Here is a 20,102-nt window from a genome sequence, read left to right as displayed (position 1 = left end):
CATTCATAACGTGTCTTAGATTAGATTAACTGAAGGAAAAATTACACAAATGTGCTGACAAGGGATTTGTTTGTTTTGTTTTGCTTGACGACAAGGGAGAAGACTGAATTGTTGAGTGTGCTTGTGTGTGCCTTTGATTTTGATTGATGATACACCAGTAAAAAAGACAGAGATTTTAAACTCTTGAAGCTTCTTACACAAGTCAATAAAAGAAAAAAGATTTAAATTTCAGTGTTTATCCATTTGACTCAGTCTCACAGCTGAGATATAACAAATACACACTCCACAGGAAAGTTACTGATGAAACATTTTTACAAAATAACTGTTTCAGTATATCAGTTCTTCTAATGCACACAAGGCAACGTTATTTCCAAAAACTCACAGTTGTATTTTCAGTAAATTATTTATAATCTGAAACGATGTTTGGAAAAAAAGGCAGGAAAGTACTCTTCACGATGCTTAAACTACTATCTGACCTCCAATTTAAATAAGATGGTTTAAAATACTGAAAAAAAAACTGAATTCAATAAAATCAACCAGTCACCCTTTCATTGTCTTTTATAGATCAGTTAGAATCTAACAGCTGCCAGTAAAATACTGCTAAATTTCAATCACGTTATGAGTACTCCTTCTGGTCTTAAATGTTTTTCTGGTATCCTGTTCAAGCTGTTTTACCTGTTTCATTCACTGAAAGTCTGTACCAGGGAAATTCCTTCAATTTAAAAAGACAAAAGGCTACTCACTTAAAGTTCCTAAACCTTTGACTATTTCACTGCACACTCATTGCTTTATTTCCCCCATCCATCCCTGTATTTCTCAGCAGGCACAAGGAAACTTAGACCATCTGCTCTGCCACCAGGGCAGACATCTTTTAGTTTAGCTTCAGACGTAGAAACACTTGTGGTCCTTCAGGTTCCTCAGGTAGGAGAAACTCTTCCCACACTTGTCACACATAAACTGTTTCTCCCCAGTGTGTATCTGCTGGTGGGCCTTCAGGCTGTTGCCCTGGTTGAAGCTGCGTCCGCACGTGTCGCAGCTGAATGGCTTCTCCCCGGTGTGGATACGCTGGTGTCTGTTCAGGTTGCCCGTGTTGCTGAAACACTTCCCGCATGTGTCGCAGCTGAACGGTTTCTCTCCCGTGTGGACCACCTTCAGACGAGAAGGCAGAAAGAAAAGCGGAAAGATTTATACCACATCTTTCCAAAGTACCTGAAATGGTCAACCGCAACATACTGCTGCAGAAGGTGCAGCTGGCCCTAAAAAGAAGGGAGTCTGTTGCCTATTTAAAAAATTAACTAAGTTAAAAGTATAAAAAGGGCCAATTTTAGAGCGTTTTTTTTTTTTTTTTTTAAAGTATATTTTTTTGGGCTTTTATGCCTTTAATGGACAGCACAGTGGAGAGTGACAGGAAACGGGGAGGCAGAGAGAGAGGGGAAAGACATGCAGTGAACGGCCGTCCGATGCGGGATTCGAACCGGGGCCGACTGCAGCGAGGACTGTAGCCTCTACACATGGGGCGCCTGCTTAAACCACTACGCTACACGACGCCCCTTTAGAGCGTTTTTTGTCTCTAATTTACACAACCAGTGTCACATCAACAGGAAGTGGGCTTTCTTGCATCTGTAACCACATACAACATCAATGCCAGGTTGTACTGAACATAGTCTTTTACATCACTGCGGCAGTTCGAGAACTTCATTCACTGTACCTGGCTAAAACAGGTGTTCTCTTGTCAGACATCTATAACACCTGAGAAGCTTCGATCAAACTAATTACATTTCAGCTTTTTAACCAAATTGGTTAAAAAGCTAAATGTATCTGCTGGGGCTGATACGGTTTCACATACAGAAATCTAATACATGACATATATGTCCCTATATCAAGAGTGATGTTGACATAAATTTCACTTATATTGTTATCACATATCTACATATAGGTTTATAACATACATGAAATACCCATAGTGAAATTTGTATATATGAAAATATTTAAAACATCTCTGATGAAGTTTATACTGGTGTTGTGACCATATATGTTAAATGTTACTTTTAAACATGCCTTTCTTCACAGTCTGGGAAAGTTATCTCAGACTTTTGGACCCTACTGTATATAATATAAAAATATACTGACAGGCTTTAGGATGGATATATATTTATGTAACATATGTCTATAAGCATACATACATAAACATGCATATTTGTATGGGATAGACATATATGTCAACATATTATTTTAACATTTTATTTTATTTGTACATATATAACATTTGCGTCTGGATTTCACTTCACCAGCTACTAAGCTGACGGTCTTATACAAGGTCTTTGACTGACTAATGCTCTTTTTTGGGAACTGAGTCTCACTTAGAACTTTTGAGCTGCTCAAACATGGATGTTGTTACAGACAAGCAACATATTTTTGTTCTCATGCCAACAGCAAAGGACAGCGAAGGGGGTGTATTTTTTCTCCTCACAAGACAATTTTGTTGAACCTCTCTATTATGAAAACGATAGTCAGTGTAAACCTACCTGATGTGATTTGAGGCTGCTGTGCTGTGTAAACATGCGACCACAGATGTCGCAGGAGAACGGCCTCTCCCCGCTGTGTGTCTTCAGGTGAATCTTCAGGTAACTGGACGACTTGAAGCTCTTCCCGCAGAGCCCGCAGCTGTGAGGTCTGTCCACTGTGTGGTGCTGCTGGTGCGAGCGCAGGTCAGTGATGGAGCTGAGCCGTCGGCCGCAGAGCACGCATGTGCACGGGATAGTTGCCGCATGTGTCTGGAGGTGTTTGCGCAGCGAGTCGACACAGGCCACCGTAGTGCCGCACGCCACGCAGGCCAGTGAGTTCTCGCCTGAGTGAGAGGTCTTCTGATGCATCTTCAAGGCACTCTTCTGGATGAAACACTTGCCACAGGTCTCGCAGCTAAAGGGACGCTCACCTGTGTGTATCCGCTGATGGCCTTTCAGAGTGTCGGCCTGGTTGAAGCTTTTGCCACAAGTCTCGCACCTGAAGGGTTTCTCCCCGGTGTGTATGCGCAGGTGGCGCTGCAGGTTACCTTGTATTGTGAAGCTTTTGTTACAGTACTGGCAGTTAAAGGCCCGCTCCCCGGTGTGGACCATCTGGTGCATCTTCAGGCCGTGCGCTCGGTAGAAGCTCTTCCCGCACTGGTCACAGCGAAATGGACGGACCTCAGCGTGGAGGCGCTGGTGGTTCCGCAGAAGCTGCTTCAAGGTGAAACCCTTCCCACACACATCACAGGTGTGTGGCCTCTCACCTGTACATGGGAAAATGAGTATTGTAACTCCAGGCATCAAAGGTTATATGCTTTTTAAATCTGCCTTAATAAGCGTTTTTATGAGTGAAGAATTATCACAGCGTTCTGCAGGTTTAGCTTTTTTTTAATAATAACTTATTTCACTTAGTGGTTGAGTCACAACAACACGATCACCATGACAGCTTCATATGCTGATAAGATGTCAGGTCAGATGGTTTATCTCACATAAAGCTGAACACTAACCTGTATGAAGTAGCATGTGTGCGTTGAGGCTGCGCTGGAATGAAAACCCTCGGCCACACTGGGAGCAGTGGAAGGGCTTCTCAGTGCTCGCCCCATGGACGGCCTGGTGGGCTTTGAGCTGCAGCAGCTTGGTGAAGGTTTTCCTGCAGTGTCTGCAGCTCAGAGGCTGCTGGCTCTGGCTCTGACCCTCTTTCTTTGCTCGGCCTCGTGTGGACTTGGACTTTACTACACGTTTAGGTCTGGAGGTGTATCCTGCTTCACCATCATCTAGATCTTCCGGCTCCAACTAACAGAAAAAAATTACAGTTTGTTAATTCATTTCCTTTAACTCACTTTTAATTTTCTCGTTTTTGGTCATGGTTGGTTGATGTTTATTCCATACAATAGTCTGGCTAGAAGGCAGGAGCAGTAAAATTATTTTATAAAAAGACACATTACACAAAGTATCGAGGCATTGATAAAATCCACCTGGTAGTCTGGGTCGTCATCATCGTCGTGGCCTATTTCGTCTCTGCACTGACCAGACTCAGAGGACACCTGGTCAGCGAACACTTCCAGTCCCTCCTCCTTTATTATAACTGGCTGCACACTGTCCTGAGAGAAAGACAGAATAAACAGATGTGGACAGATGTAAGAATTTAAATAACTAAAAATAAAAATTATATAAAATAATAAAAATAATAATGTTGCATCCTTTTGACCTACTGTTGTTTCTCATGGTTCTGTTCAGGCCCCATAATTCCAATACACTGGTATTTTAGAGACGATACTCTGCTCCCAACTTTGTGATTCCCAGTTTGGCTGACTGGGAAACACATTTGGACTGGGAGCAAACCTCCCTAGCCATGTACTGAACTATTGTGGAATGCCTTCTCAGATGAATGAGGCTGTTATAGCAGCAGTCACAAATGGGTGAGGTGTTTGGGTGTCCACATACTTTTGGCAATATGTTTACACTGAAACAAGAAATTTTATACAAACAAATATCATTCTTTGACACTGATACTGAATCAATCCAATCTGATTCACCGTCTGTTATAAACCAGTGTTAAGTGAGGGAAATAACAGGAAGTGGGAAAGAGAAACCAGTAAAACACCCAGTTCAGCCTCAACAGAGGATGAACATCCGTGTGAGACAAGACAGGGATTTACCTCATAAGTTCTGCCTTTCCACAGATGGATTATAGGTGACCTTTTCACCCCAGCATCACCACTGGCCACAACTGGAAAAATGAAAAATTCAAGGAGTTATTTATTAGTGCTTTTCTGGCAATTTCTGTTTGATCAGTCCAAATAGGAAGCAGACAGAGCAAAGACAGAAGACGTGAACCTGTTTTTATAACATCAGTGTAGCCTCTTTTACACAGTGGTAAAGAAGGAAAACAATGTCCTAACATACATGGCCATTGCAGATTTATAGCCAGTTTTGTTACTCTGCTACTCAGCAAACTGAGACTTTAAAAGACTCAAACTGAGGAAAACATGGACAATAGAAAGTCTCTGACAAAGGCTGACCACCGTCAACGTCAGATGAGCTTGAGGTTGTTGTCTGTCTTTGTTGAGTGTTGATTAAACATATAATTCCTATCCTGTCCTACAAAAGTAAATAAAAGCATACGATAATGACAGAAAGAAAACATGTCTTATTATTACTATAGAGGTGGATGATATAAATTGTTTAGTGGCATCAAAGTAAGTACTTGTTCACTCAAGTTAAAGTAATAGCTCCATATTTTGTAAAAAACGCAAAAACCGAAATGCAAAAACATCAATTCTCCGTCTTATATAGACACGACCTGGAGTCTCCGCCGGTTGCCTGGCAACTGCTCAAAAACTTAAGTCTGGCACGTAACCACTTGTGAAATAGCTAATTGTAATTTTTGCACTTTTTTGTTGACACTACAGTTTTAACCAAATGAGATATAACATTTTAATGAGTGCGCTTCAGAGGACGATTTTGTTACCTTTGGACAGAGCCAGGCTAACTGTTTACCTCTGTTTCCAGTCTTTATGCTAAGCTAAGCTAATTAGCTGCTGGCTTTAATTTTATAATAAATGGACAGATATGAAAATGTCCAACTTTTGTTTTAACCTTACATCCTGAAGTTTGCGTTCTGACAAATACAAAATATACTCACTATTCTTTACGTTTGCAACAATTTGTAGCTTATTCTCTGATTATCTTCCAACAGAAATGATAAAAACACAAAATGTTTCTGTCCATTTTTGTAATTAAAAATGTGATGTGTTTAATATGAGCATTTGTCATAATATATTACAGGCAACACACCTGATTTTTAGTTGAGAAAAACAACACAGTGAACGGACACACTCATCACCTCTGCGACTCTTCCTCCCTGAGCGGTGGCTGATCTGGACTGAGTCTTCCTCTGCTCCGTTGGTTGGAGGCCTCCTGTCCTCCTTCTGTCCACTGCCTCCCTCTGTAAGCTCCTCCGCTTCCTTCTGCCCTCTGCTGCCGCCCAACACCAGCTTCAGCTCCGTCTCTGCCATCTCCAGCCTCCTCCTCAGGTCGTCAATCTCTGCCACACCCTGCGACACCTACAGAACAAAAACAAGACAGCTTTTTAAACGGAATTCAACATAAATTCAGGATTTGATGTGTTTGTAAATACTTCAACATCATCACATGCTGTAATATGGTCATTATGATATAATGACAGGCAGATAAGACTGTAATCAGAAAAACTGACATTGATTTTCCAAAGATAACTGCAACAGGCTTCTGCAGACAAACAAATCAATGCAGTCAGGTGACATACTTCTAACCGCAGCAGAGCAGAACATTCATGGAAGAGCTGGCAGATCTTCTCCACAGTTTCTCGAGCCAGAGACGTCATGAAAACACTGAACTGGATCACCTGACGGGAACAACACAGAGCACTGTTAGAGGCTGATGGACAGGTGAATACTTATCAAGTCTTATCAATAGGCAGAGTCTGGGTATTTAAAGAATTTTCAAACTTGAAACAATCAACTTATTTCGTACCAATACAGTACAACACTCATAAAAAGGGCCAGAGCTTACTCGTGCTATAATACAGAAGGATATAATGAAATGATCAGAATGATATGGTACAATATTAAGATTATACTAATAATGTCTTCTTACTATGGGACCAATTAGGACTTTTATTATTTTATCTTGTATCTCATTATACTATATGTCATAGAAGGTACATTTTTAATTGTTTTAACGAATTAAAAAATGATATATATTTATGTAAGTCACTGTATGATGATGAATAAGAGACCATTGTTATACCCCATAAAAGTATCTATCTATCTATCTATTAACAACTGCACTAATTGTCCCTGTGGGGGTCAAAAAATGTTGCTGAGTTGAAGGCAATTTCTTCAAATGACTTGTTTTGCTCAACCTAAAGTGCAGAAATCCCCCCCAACCCCCAAATATTCAGTTTACGGTTATATAAAAGCAAAATCTCTCTTCTGAGACTGAAATATGAAAATATTAGTATTCTTTTTTCACTGTTTTTGCTTAAAATTTGACAAAAAAATGTATCAATTATCAAAATACTTGCTGGCTATTTTTCTGTTGAATGATTCACTTTTCAGCTTTAATAGAGTAAATATCTTTAGAATTTAGCTTGAACAAAACAAGCAATTTTAAAGGCCTGGGCTCTTATAACTTGTTTAATTTTAATTTTTTTGACATTTTATAAACTAAACAATTGACTCACTAGGCTATTGAAAAAAAATGGACAATTCTCTACAAATAAAGTGCAGCTGTCGTTGGGGTGAAAACTATAATATTCATTTCTAAAGATGTGATGGAGTAGCAGCAGTTGTGGAAATAGTACTCAGATCATTTACTTAAGTGAAAGTATCAATACCACAATATAAGAATACTCCATTGCAAATGTATTAAGTTATTTCTCATCACTGAGTAGGAGTATGAAGTACTTCAAAACATTATAAAATAGAAGTAGGCCCACCTCAAGTACTTGAGTAAATGTTCTTAGTTACTTCTGACCCTTGGTTGTAGTGTGTTAGGAGAAAAGAAAAGGTTTGCAGGCTTTTCATATTAACTAACTACATAAAAAAATAATTAGCTGAACTGTCATGGTGTTTTAGTTAGACACCTTATGATTACTGCAGTTATAGGCCAAATAAAATATGAACTGATGGATTGATCACGGTCGTGGCAGGTAACTATAAGTGAAAAGTGTAGCCAAACGTTTCTAGACATACAGCAGATAGATAGGCCTGAGCCTGTTGTCCAACTCAAAATGGCGTCCAAAGATGGATTCTTCTGGGTTATTGTGGTACCTTGACCAACCACACTTACATGCTTTAATTTAACTTAGCCTGAATGCGGCCAAAACTCTGCATAACAGCCCTGCGGTCGGGAGCAAACGAGAGTTCAGCCGTTGATAACTGACTCGAGCAGCTAGCTAGCTCTTCTATTTCTATGATCAGCTGGTTGTCTAGGAGGGAGCGTCAACGCACAGAGGAGCATTACAGAGAAACAACAACAACAAAAACAAAAACAACAACAACAAAAACACAGCGCACACTGACTGTGGTTACTAACAGCACAACGTACCTTCTCCTCCGAGCAGCCGTGTGTGTTTTCAGCCGTAACTTTGGTCATTTCTGTGACAGTTGTATTGACCATTATCTCCAAAATGGAGCCGACCTGCGCCTCCAAGTCTGACATGTTGTCGAGTTAATGTGCGGCTACAACTGCTGCTTCGGTTCTATTAATTTATAATGAAAGCAAATAGCTTTTGATGTTACAACATTGTCTCGTACCAAAAACTCATACCACTCACAACACGAATCTACCCTTTTACTTCCTGGTCGTGTTTTTCAAAATAAAAGCACATCCACGAATGAAGATTCATATGATAAGTAAAGTGATATTCCACTCAGTAAAGTGTAAACTATTTGATTACAATACTATAATATAATGATAAGATGCAGAAATACTAAAAAATAAGTGTCTTTAATATGAGTAAATATATTTTCCTTTTTTTCTGATGATGAACAAAGTGTTATAAATATGTGATACTCATAAAAAGTTACTCCTGCTAAAGCAAAGAGTAGAGCGAATTAAAGAGCCTAATTAATGTCTGATGAGGTCTTTCTGACTAGCATATTGCATCTGTGATCATGGGAAATATTTAACAGAATATGGATTATTTTTCCAATAAAAGACAACAGTAGTTGTAGTTTGTAGTTTATATTTACAGCTACCATGACAAAGTCTCCTCCTGTTATTCTGAACTGCAGTGATGCAATAAGAATTTAAAGCATCAACATTATCAGGAATCCCGACAGGGCTAAAAGAATATTTGTGCAATTAAAACAGCTGGGCTCTGACTTTGTGGTCCACACCCCAGCTCTCAACAGGAGACATGTTTACAATCACCTCCTCATACTGAATGCATTTAGGGTCACACTTTACTTTTAAATAAGCTGTCATAAAAATATCAGAAATATCAGAAAATAGTGAAAGATGTCCATCAATATTTCCTGAAGCTCTAGTTAGCATGTTCAAATTGCTTTAGTTTTCTGAGCAACAGTCAAAAATACAAAGATGTTGAGTTTACCATCACAGAACTGTGAAACTAGCAAGTAAATATTTTAGGAATCAATGAGGTTTTGATATATATGCATAAAAAAAGTGTTGCCAAATAATTTTCCTTCAGTCGACTAATCAATTCATCAACCAATCATTTAACCAATGAGCTTTAGAGTACTGGTTGGTTTCTGGGGAAATGTTGAAACTGTTATGTAAAGTTGGGATCAATAGGGGCCCAACAAATGATGCAGGTGTAGTTAAAACACGAGTGTTTACTGCCCTCCAGTGGTCGAAACAATAATTACTATCAATACATATATTATCAATAGTATGGTATTAGAAGTAAGAGCCATAACAGCAGCAATGTTAAAATTTGTATAAATAAAGAGCTGTTGTTTTAAAGACAGTTTACTGTTGACTTGTTGTGTATACTGCCTCCAGTGGTTACAGCGAGTCAGACGTGACAACAGTGTAACCCTTCCTGCCAGTATTTTCAAAATAAATTGAGTGGACCATGTCATCACCTGAACAGCTTTGAAAATAGAATTTGATAGAATTTTAATCTTATTTAGACAATATTTATTTAATGCACTTTGCTGTTTTGAACTTATTACAATCCAATACTAAAGCAAAAATTAAAATATGAAAATTAGGGGGTCATATAATTTAAAGAAACTTTTATCAAATGCAGAATTGTGGGGTTTTGTATATTGGCTGTATTTTTGGTTGACGCTTCAAACTTCAAAAGACATTAGACATTTTAAGGTTTCAGAGATAGAAAAAACTTTCAGAGGAATGAGAAGATGCCCAAATGACCATTGGAGTTTAATGTTATGAGTTTAGTTGCAACCATCAAAATGAGGACATTTTCTTATGAGGTAAGTCTCTCACTGCAGTGCAGCACTGTGGATGAAATCATGCTTAGTTTCACGCTGTTTGGAGTGTGTTCCCTAACATTTTCTGATATTTCTCAGTACAGTTGTGTCTCTTGAGCAGCCTTGAATCTGAAAATCCAAGTCCACAGCTGCTGCAAGAATATGGTCTTTCTCCTGTGTGGACCTGCATGTGAAACTTAACGTGTCCCAACTGCCTGAACCTCACTCCGCACACTTCACACTCATACGGCTTCTCCCCTGTGTGGATCCGCAAGTGTCTGAGGTAGTTTGTGTAGATCCTGAAGGCCTTGCCACACTGTTCACATTTATGGGGTTTCTCTCCTGAGTGCTGCAGTTCGTGGGACTTGAGAGCCTGACGGATGATGAACCTCTTCCCACATATGTCACAACCAAATGGTCGTTCCCCTGAGTGATTCCTCTGATGGTAGTCGTACGTGGCTTTGTAGAAAAAAGACTTCCCACATGTGTGGCAGTTGTATGGTGTCTGACCTGTGTGGATCAGCTCGTGTCTATTCAGTGAACTCGCTGTGTCGAAGCCCTTGCGGCAGGTCTTGCAGCTGAAAGGCGTCACATCGACTGTCGTTCTGTCCCGCCGATAGATAACTCTGCGGTTACCTCGCTCCCGACTTCGTCTTCTAATGACCTGCCCTTGTCTTTCATCGTGAGTTACTTTCTGGTGTTTCTGCAGCTGGCAGTTGTACAGAAAAGTCTTTCCACACATGTCGCACATGAACGACTTGGAAGCACCGTGAAGGAGCATGTGTGCTTTCAGCTTGTTGTCCTGAATGAAACTCTTCCCGCAGACTTTACATTTGAACGGTTTTTCACCAGTGTGAATACGAATGTGTCTCTTCAGGTTGTGTTGAAGGGTGAAACCTGCTCCGCATGTCTCACATGTAAACATCTTCCCTCTGTGGACCGACTGGTGCGCCCTCAGCGATCTCCTCTTCACAAAAGCCTTGCCGCACTCCGTGCATTTGTAAGGATGTTCTCCGGTATGAATGCTTTTATGGCACTTCAGGGTGAAGGCGTACCTGAAACTTTCACCGCACTCTGAGCATTTGTGTGGTTTTTCAGTGGTGTGGACGACCTGATGAGCCCGCAGGTTGTGTTGAGTTTTGAAACCCTTCCCACAGCTGGAGCAGATGAACGGCCTCGTGTCTGTGTGCACGAGCTGATGAGTCTTCAGGTGCATTTTTGTTTTGAATGTCTTCTCACAGAGCTGGCACTTGAAGGTAGCGTACTTCTTCTCCTCGTGGCGCAGCAGGTGGTACTCATAAGTTGCTGTGTTCCTAAATTTTCTCGGACACTGGTTGCAGGCAAAAGGCCTCTGTTCTTTGTGAGTGTTCATGTGCTTCATCAGATGGAAGTGACGACTGAAGCTTTTGTTGCAGACATCACATACAAACATCCTCCCTTTCCTCTTGACCTCTGCTTCCTGTGTGTTTTGGCCGTCAGTATTTGTGGATTCTGTCATGTTCGTTGTGGTACAATCCTCTGCACTGTCTAAGACGGGAGTAGAAAAGATAAAACTGACCACACATCTCCAGAGTAACAACACTACAGAGGCAAAAACAGTCATTTTTTACATAAAAGGAAATGCTTTGACACGTAAAATTATTACTCCAATCAATTTAAACTTACACAATTACTGACCAGTTGTGGAATAATGAACTTAACTGACATAAGGAATCATGGTTATATTCTGTAATGTTAGAATAGAGTTCCAGTCCCATCATAACTGCATTTACACTTAAAGGCCCCATACTGAATAAAATGAGATTTCCATGTTTTTTTTCTATACTAATACTGTGAAAGTATCAAAGAGCTCAGTCCACACAGAAATGCACACGACACTTCAAATAAATCACAGGAGAAGTGTAAAATATGGGACCTTTAATTCCAATATATTTACTGGAGTCTTTTTTCCCTGTGTATTAATGTGTATTACTTACATAGTTACTATTTAAAATCTCACCTTGTCTAGTTCCCGGTGAGGACTCAGCTTCAGAATTCACCTCCTTTTTTGCTTCTCTGCCATCTGAACAAAAAATGAACAGTAAAGAATGAAACCAAAGACACATTAGTTGTTGCTAAAGTCAACTGAAAATACTGTAAATGTTCTGTTCCAAGTAATTATAATGTATTGGCTATCTGGGTCAAAGTTTCTTCCAAAACCAGATGGAAATAATGATTTGCCAGCACCCAAAACATTATGGTTTCACAGATTACACATTTTCTACACCATCATCAGAGCTTAAACTCTAATGAATAGTGAAAACGACAGTTAATAAATGTGATGCACTGTGTTGGAAAGATAGTAAACCCCTACCACCTTCATCTGTGTCATTGTAAGTTGATGAGTTTTTAATCCCTATTCCTTATGAAAGAAATATGGAAAATTCAAAGGAAACGCCTGATTGATTTTATTAGGTTTGCGGTAGCCTGCAGGATTTCATAATCACCTTGCTGAGGATGTGTGTTGTATCAAACTTGTGTTTGTTGTTCAATGAACAAATAAGTAATTAAAGTGGGAAAAAAAGTTTGGCAGGATGATTTATTTATTGCCAGAATGCTCCACCTTTTCTCATCTCATGTCTTGAGCATCTACTGTGTGACTGTAAAACAGAGTTTCAGCATCAGTGAGACAAAATCCGACTCTTGTAATGTGAGACATCCTGCCCAGTCCTGTTAATGAGCAGCCATGGCAGTGTCAGTGTTGCCTCAAGTTTTTCCCACTGTTTGTACTTAAATGAACTTAATGTAATTTCGTCTTCATGTTTCATTCTGCAACTTACAACTGATTTTTACATTCTGTGGAAAGTTAATCTCTGTTTTTTGCTGTTTTTTTTGTGCTACAGTCCTTGAATCTTTGTAATGTGTTCATGAGTAGTAAGTAATGCAGAGAAATCAGTAATATACAATATTTTATGTGTGTGTGAGTTTTGCTGATTACACTTTGAAGCCAATTATGAACTTTACTACTTTGGATGTCATGTTAATTCTCATTTGCTATAATTATAGATTTTATATTGCTTTCTTTTTTTCGACGACAAACACACTCACACTTATAGTCATCCAGCACTCCCCAATTACATCACACTGTTAATATTTTTGTGTGGTTTTCTCTTTTAATGGAAACTTACCTGCATCATGTCCACTCTGTGTCCCAGCAGCAGGCGATGAATCAGTGACTCCCTCTGATACTTCATCTGTTTTTCTTTTTAACATCCCAAATGGCTTCAAGGTGAAAATCAACCCACTCTGCTCAAACAGGATGGGGCAGCCGTTCAGGACATTTTCTCTCCACATTCTGGCATTTTCAAAGTTTTCAGTCATGGTCTTCAACTCGCTCTCCACCTGTCCCACTTTGTCCTTCAGAGTCTTGTTTTCATTGTGCAGCACTGATGACAATTGGGAGAAAATGGCGTTGATCTTTCTTGTTGCCTCCCGTGCCAACATTTCCATGATGCTGTCTGACTGTGAGGATTAAAATAAAAGAGCTATTAGATGAAAGTAGCTGATGTTAATATGAATATGTATCTGTAGTGGATATAAGAACCTGGTGTTGGTACCAACTACTCATGAAAAATCTGTCAAATTAATTAAAAAGTCATTACAAAATGGATAAAAACTTAATACAACTTAATGGTATAAATACCGAATAATAGAAAACCATCACCCTATACATTGATTATTGCATTATAAGGGGTTCAACTGATGATCCAATATAGTCCATTAATAATACAATATGTCTAGCATAATAATCAAATCACAACTAATCAGGAGGTTAAGGCTCTTTACAGGTAGACAGTATTCAGACTAATGACCACATCTGCTAAGCACAGGCTAACCTGGTTGAAAGTCAAATAAAATTAAGATAAATAGCCAAGAGACATTTTCCAGATGGATCATTTCTTAAAACAAGTTCACTGGATGTGAAGCCAATGTCCACCAGAGAACAGTTTTACAGCTTGAATTTAATTTACAGGGTCAATTAACATGATAATACAAGCTGTGATTACTTTATGGCCAGGGTTGCAACTAAAAATTATTTCAATCATAGCAAATAAAATGTCAAAAAAAAAAAAAAAAAAAACGAATTTCCCAGAACTTAGTGACATGTTCAGATTGTTCTTATCAACCAGGAGTACAAGACCTGAACAACTTAAGTTTACTATCAAATGTGATACAGAAAGGTAGAAAATCCTCTCAACTGATGAATGGAATCGACAGTCTCATTTGTGAGTAAACGGTTAATCGATTATCAGCAATTAACGATAAATTGATCAACTAATCCATTAATCAACATATCGTTTCAGCTACTGTGTTATTTATCAGGCGCCATTAATACAAAATAGTAATAAAGTAATTTAAAAACCCGTAATAAGAGCCCGCGCCGCTATTTTTTTAATTTACAGTCTGATTTATATATATATATGTAGTGTGTAGTTTATGTACCCGGAACTTTATCTTGTAAATGTTAGCTAGCTATCGTACAAACTGACACTACGCCATCTTTGTTTTGTTCCGCTGTCCGTCTACTTGAGTTTATTCCGTCGGTACAACCTCCCCCAACCACAACATCTCGGACTACTTTAATCAACACACGTTTCTCGTTTCAGTTACATCAATAACATAAACCGTTCGCTCACCTTACGTCTCATATTTGGCTCCTTTGTGGAATTTTCTTCTTTTAAATTTCCGATAACATCAGCGGCTGTCTTTATGACAGTCTCCATGATGGACTTAGTTTCTAAATAAAACATCGAGTTCTCTGACATTTTATCTTTAAACTCACTGCTGACTCTTTAACCGTTGGAGACAAACGGCAGCAGAGTCGGCGCCATTGTCTCCGGAAACGGAAGTAGCACTAAATGTAAAAGCCCCCATTTCAAAATAAAACTCAAAGTTGCTTTGATTGCAAATTTTCTTTAATTGCAATAACAACGAAAAATAGTATACACACGGCCTTATTGGATAGAGCTGTATATTATACAACGTACATTTTTTACTAAAATAATCACATCTTGACGGCATTCTGCTGGATTATTGTGAACTCATAACATAATACAAACAGTTTAAGAAACCTTTCAAAATAACAATTACCTTAATCTTCATTTAATATCAACTCAATCTGTAAAAGAGAAATGTTTCACTTCCTATCTATTCCTAACAGAAAGAGGGAGTTTATGTGGCATTTACCACCTTAACAATATTTACAGAGGCATCTTAGCTCAAAACCTCTGTTTCACATGTGTAACTGACATTTTTAAATGGCCATAACGTCCTTTAAAGGGTAAACAGTCCTAACTATCTTTTATAATGTGTTTAACAGCTGAGGTTACTGAAGCAAATAGAGAAAAACAGAACTATAAATGCCACAAACATTGCTGCTAACCTCTACTGTGAATGCTCTGGATGAGAGTAGACCTGCCACTGCTTTTACAGTGCTTTAGTAGATACTTTAGTTTAGTCCCTTAACTGTAATATATCAAGAGTAATGACAAGTGAGAGTTACCAGGGCCCTAAAGTGTTACAAGAACACGGGGACAAACAAGCACCCTATTGTACCGTGAAGCTATCACAAGCAAAAAAATTTTCTATTGTTACTTTATAATTGCAAAGAACTCAACATAATTTCAAAACTAGAACAGCTGAATTTCATTTCAATGCACCAGCTCTCAACAGGAGATAATGATGATAAAACGAATTAGTTACTTCTGTCTCCCTCTTGTTCAGCTGAGTAATATTTTGTAATATTTGAAGTAAATTTGTTTCCCTTAATACAACATACCACCACTTAATTTATGACTATCGGGTTAACACAAGTGCTCCCATTTGTTGTTCAGCTGAGCGTACTGGTGACATCACATCACCTACGACCCATCACAGCTGTGCTTCTTCAGCTGCCTTGAGTCAGAGAAGCCTCGGCCACACTGCTGGCACGAGTAGAGCTTCTGCCCGGTGTGAACCTGCAGGTGAGACTTAAGTTGATTGGACTGGTGGAACTTCCTCTGACAGTACAAACACTCGAACGGTTTCTCGCCTGTGTGGATCCGCAAGTGTCTGTAGAAGTTTCCGTCTGTTCTGAAAGCTTTGCCGCACTGGTCGCATTTGTACGGTTTTTCACCCGTGTGAATCCGCTCGTGCTGCTTCAGACTACCGGCGTGGAAAAACCTCTTCCCGCACACATCACAAACAAAGGGCCTCTCCCCCGAGTGGCTCCTCTGATGATAGCCAAAGGAGTATTTATTATGGAAAGACTTGCCACATATGCCGCAGTTGTACTCCTTGTGCTCACTGTGGCCTCTTTCGTGAAGTTTGAGTGAATATGCAGCACTGAAACCTCGCAGACATATTTTGCAACTGAATGGTTTAACCAGAGTCTTGTTTCGACGTCTAGTCTGGAAAAACCTTTGTGTTCCGTCCGTCTCCTCATTCCTGTCAGCATGCACGTACCTCTGATGTATGAGCAGCCTGCAGTTGAAAAGGAAAGTCTTTCCACACAGGTCGCACATAAAAGGCTTTCTGGCACCGTGGATGAGCATGTGGGACTTGAGCTTGTTGTTGTCTGAGAAGCTCTTGCCGCACTCCTGACAGGTGAACGGCTTCTCTCCTGTGTGAATGCGAAGGTGTCTCTTGAGGTTGTTATTCAGGCTGAACCTCGCTCCACATATGTGACAGGTGAACGGCTTCTCCCCTGTGTGGACTACGCTGTGTCTTTTCAGAGCCGTGCCGGTCCTGTACGACCTGTTGCACACGGTGCATATGAATGGAGTGACGCCCGTGTGTTTCCTCTTATGCACCGTCAGGGAGTGGGCGTATTTGAAAGTCTCGTCGCACATTGTGCATTTGTATTTTTTGGTGTTGGTGTGAACTATCCGATGGAAGCGAAGAGTGTCTTTACTCTTAAACTCCTTCCCACATGTTCCACAGCTGAACGGTCTTTCCTCCGAGTGTACGGCCATGTGACATTTCAGCTGGACGGACGTCTTGCAAGTCTTGTCACAAAACTGACACTTCAACATCTGCTTCCATTTCTCGTGGCGTAGGAGGTGGTTTTCCAGAGACGGCTTAATTCTGAATGTTTTCCCGCACTGATCGCAGGCGAACGGCTTTGGTGGTTTCAGCCGCTCGTGACGCTTGAGGTGGTTCTGCAGCGACTGCTCTTTCCTGTACGATCTTTTACACTGAGGACAGGGGAAGGGCAGGGGGGCTTTACTTGCCTCATGACGCAAGACGTGATTTTCCAGAGACTTCTTCTCCAGGAAACTTCTGTCGCACTGGTCACAGGGAAACGGCTTCTTGTGGACCTTCATGTGTTTGTTCAATTCACCTTTCCAATGAAAACCAACGTTACATTGCTCACAGAAAAAACGCTTCACTGTCTGTGACTCTTTCTTTCTTAGCCTTTCGCTTGACTTGATTTTATTCTCTTCAGTGCTGTTGTCAGTGGAAACTGGAAATGGAGGGAAAAAATAACTAAATTAGTCTAATGTTAGTTGAACATTTTGATTTACTTTTTTCAAGAGGGATGTACCCTCTCCCTATTCCAGTTCTTTCACAAACTGGAATGAAATGCATACATCGTGTGACAACAGTCTGAAATCTCTTCATACCTTTTTCAATTTTAGAAAGTGCTCTCCTTGTCCTCCTCGTTCTCCATGAAGGTGCCTCTTCCACAGGTTTCTATGATGCACAAGGAAGTAATTTGAGTTTAAATTATAAAGTTGGTTGTACCCAATGATATGCAATCAGAACGCTAACAGTGACAGTTGCCTCTGCATTACACTTCTTATTTCAGGCAGCATCACTTTTCATACAGCCTTTCTACCCTGAACGTACACACTGTATCACACCAGGGTGGGAAAAAAGACGAGTACACGGGGACTATGTCCGGTTCCAACTAGTATAATCAGAAAGACAAATAAAAACTTAAAACACAGTAACATAGTTTAGGTATTAGGTTTTCATGACACGGTTGCTTCCAGACAAATACAACTCCATTAACACCTGACCTTTTCCTGTGTTGAGTCAAGACCACCGCTGGGGCTGGAGTCTGGACTGGGGGTGTCTTGAGGCGGAGACCCTGCTGTTTTGAGGATGAGTTGTGTTGTTCCTGTGGTTTCACAGACAGCCAGCGATGGGGTGGGGGGCTGGGTGACAACTTGGCTAGCACCCACCAACAGCACTGTTGGAGCAGAGCTGACGCTGCCAACAAACACCACTGGGGCTCCTGCAGGTTTGGGGACAGTCCCAGACTCAGCTGTGGAGCTGGGAGTGACTTCGCTCTCTGCTGAACCTGGTGGAGGGTCTGACGTGCTTGGAGCACAGTTTGGGGCAGATTGACTGGTGGACACCGACAGCACTGGTGCTCCTGCTGTTAGAAAGACAGAGACATAATGTCACATAAAACTCATTTCATTAATTAATGTGCAACGGCTCATTAAATCAATAACTAATCCATGCGAAAACTAATTAACCTTCCAGTTTTTCAAATGCCACATCGCTTTGTTTTATATCATTGTACATTAAATATGTTTGGGTTTTCAGACAAAGTAAACAAACCGAAGCTGTCACTTGGAAATTGTAAAGGATATTTTTACAATTCTCAAAATTTTATAGACTCAACAATTAATTCACATTAAATCGACAACTGACATGTTAATAAATAATGGTCAACTACTGAATAATCTGCCAATTATTTTTCTGATTAATCATCTGATCTGTAAAATGCCCGTCACAGTTTCCCAAAGCCCAAAGTTAGACCACTGATCCAACATCCAAAGACACTGAATCTATAATGAAGCAAATCTTCACAAACAACAAGCTGGAACTAGTGAATGTTTGGCATTTTTGTTTTTGAAACGATTTATCTATAGCTAACAATAGCGACTGATTATTTTTCTGCTGATTGACTAATTTATTAATCAACTAATCATTGCAGCTCAAAGTGGAATTACTTGTTAGAAGCAGCCAAAATGGGATTTGCTCCATATCTGCACACACAGTTTAAAGGTCAATCTCTTTGTTCCAGGTCATGCTTTTAAAATCCTCTTTAAAGTCTGACTGTCAGATGAGTTTCATGTGTTCACCAATGGAGTGATTGATTGGTTGATTGTTGACTGCCCCTCACCTATCAGTGAGCCGTCCTGCAGCAGGATGTGGGTCGGACCTCCCTGAGACTTGTTGCTGCCTTCACTGATACTCCTCAGCTCCTTCTCCAGCTGCTCCATCTCCTTGCTAAGCTGACCCACTCTGGCCTCCAGCTCCTGCTCCAGCTGCCCGGCTTTCCTCTGCAGCACATCCTCCAGCTGCTCCACTTTGGCTCGCAGAGCCTCATTCTCCTCGAACAGCTCCGAGGAGAACTCCGTGAACACTTTGTGGATCTGAACTACAAGACACTTCTCTATCTCCTGGATGTCAACGAACTTCGTTTCCTCCCACTCCGTGTTTGGCGCCTCTTTCGCCCAGACATCCCTGAACACAGACACTGCCGCCTGGATGGCGACTTCCACGACCGACGCTACTTCGCTGCCGAACCTTGCCTCCATTTTACTTCAGTTTAAAGCTCAGCCCGCGGTGTCGGCCAGCTCGTACGACATCTTTAATTTTAAACAGCAACTTAAACTCAAGATAGAGACGTATTTTAAACGCAACAAGACCACATCTTCCGTGTTCATGTAACGTTTACTGGCCTATATGGTGGACTGTGCACCTCTGAAAAGATTCCGTGTCGCATATCCGTTTCCGGTGTCACGTCTACGTTTCACAATAAAAGCTCTAGACACCCTACTAAAATCAATAAGCGATAAATGGTGTGAAGATAGGGCTTCATAATTGCCTTTAAAAACACTGATATTGTTTTTTGATTCTTAAATAACAAATGGTATAATATATATATTTATAATATAATACAATATAATATAGATATTTTACATCTCAATAAATAATGAATTTTATTATTATTATTTTATTATTATTTCTGGCTTCATACAGATTCTATCTGTGGTCAAGGCTGGATTACCAATCAGCCAGAATGGGGCAACTGTTCAGGTGCCCCAGAACCTGAGGGGCCTTAAGGGCCCCAGGTTCATCCACTGCACTGGGTTTGGAAATCTGA

General features: G+C 40.2%; 2 protein-coding genes across 2 annotated transcripts; both read right to left on the bottom strand.

The window, feature by feature from the left end:
- Positions 1-220: 220 nt before the first annotated feature.
- LOC130167809 (zinc finger protein 850-like) lies at positions 221-14,825 on the bottom strand. Its single transcript, XM_056374303.1, has 13 exons — positions 14,632-14,825; positions 13,123-13,456; positions 11,955-12,017; positions 10,012-11,482; positions 8,582-8,586; positions 8,100-8,206; positions 6,295-6,393; positions 5,854-6,073; positions 4,667-4,737; positions 3,983-4,108; positions 3,515-3,800; positions 2,526-3,271; positions 221-1,149 (listed from the first exon to the last, which is right to left on the bottom strand). Exons 1-13 carry the CDS (start codon positions 14,758-14,760, stop codon positions 883-885), a joined length of 3,924 nt encoding a protein of 1,307 aa, XP_056230278.1. The 5' UTR covers positions 14,761-14,825; the 3' UTR covers positions 221-882.
- Positions 14,826-14,892: 67 nt separating this feature from the next.
- Positions 14,893-19,707, bottom strand: LOC130167615 (oocyte zinc finger protein XlCOF6-like). Its single transcript, XM_056373975.1, has 4 exons — positions 19,116-19,707; positions 17,998-18,359; positions 17,599-17,668; positions 14,893-17,438 (listed from the first exon to the last, which is right to left on the bottom strand). Exons 1-4 carry the CDS (start codon positions 19,531-19,533, stop codon positions 15,856-15,858), a joined length of 2,433 nt encoding a protein of 810 aa, XP_056229950.1. The 5' UTR covers positions 19,534-19,707; the 3' UTR covers positions 14,893-15,855.
- Between the last annotated feature and the right edge of the window lie 395 nt (positions 19,708-20,102).

This window comes from Seriola aureovittata, chromosome 4 (assembly GCF_021018895.1).
Source record: "Seriola aureovittata isolate HTS-2021-v1 ecotype China chromosome 4, ASM2101889v1, whole genome shotgun sequence".
In the NCBI taxonomy this organism is placed as follows: Eukaryota; Metazoa; Chordata; class Actinopteri; order Carangiformes; family Carangidae; genus Seriola; species Seriola aureovittata.
The sequence above is the reverse complement of the archived record's forward strand: the minus strand, read 5'-3'. Positions and strand labels throughout refer to the sequence as shown.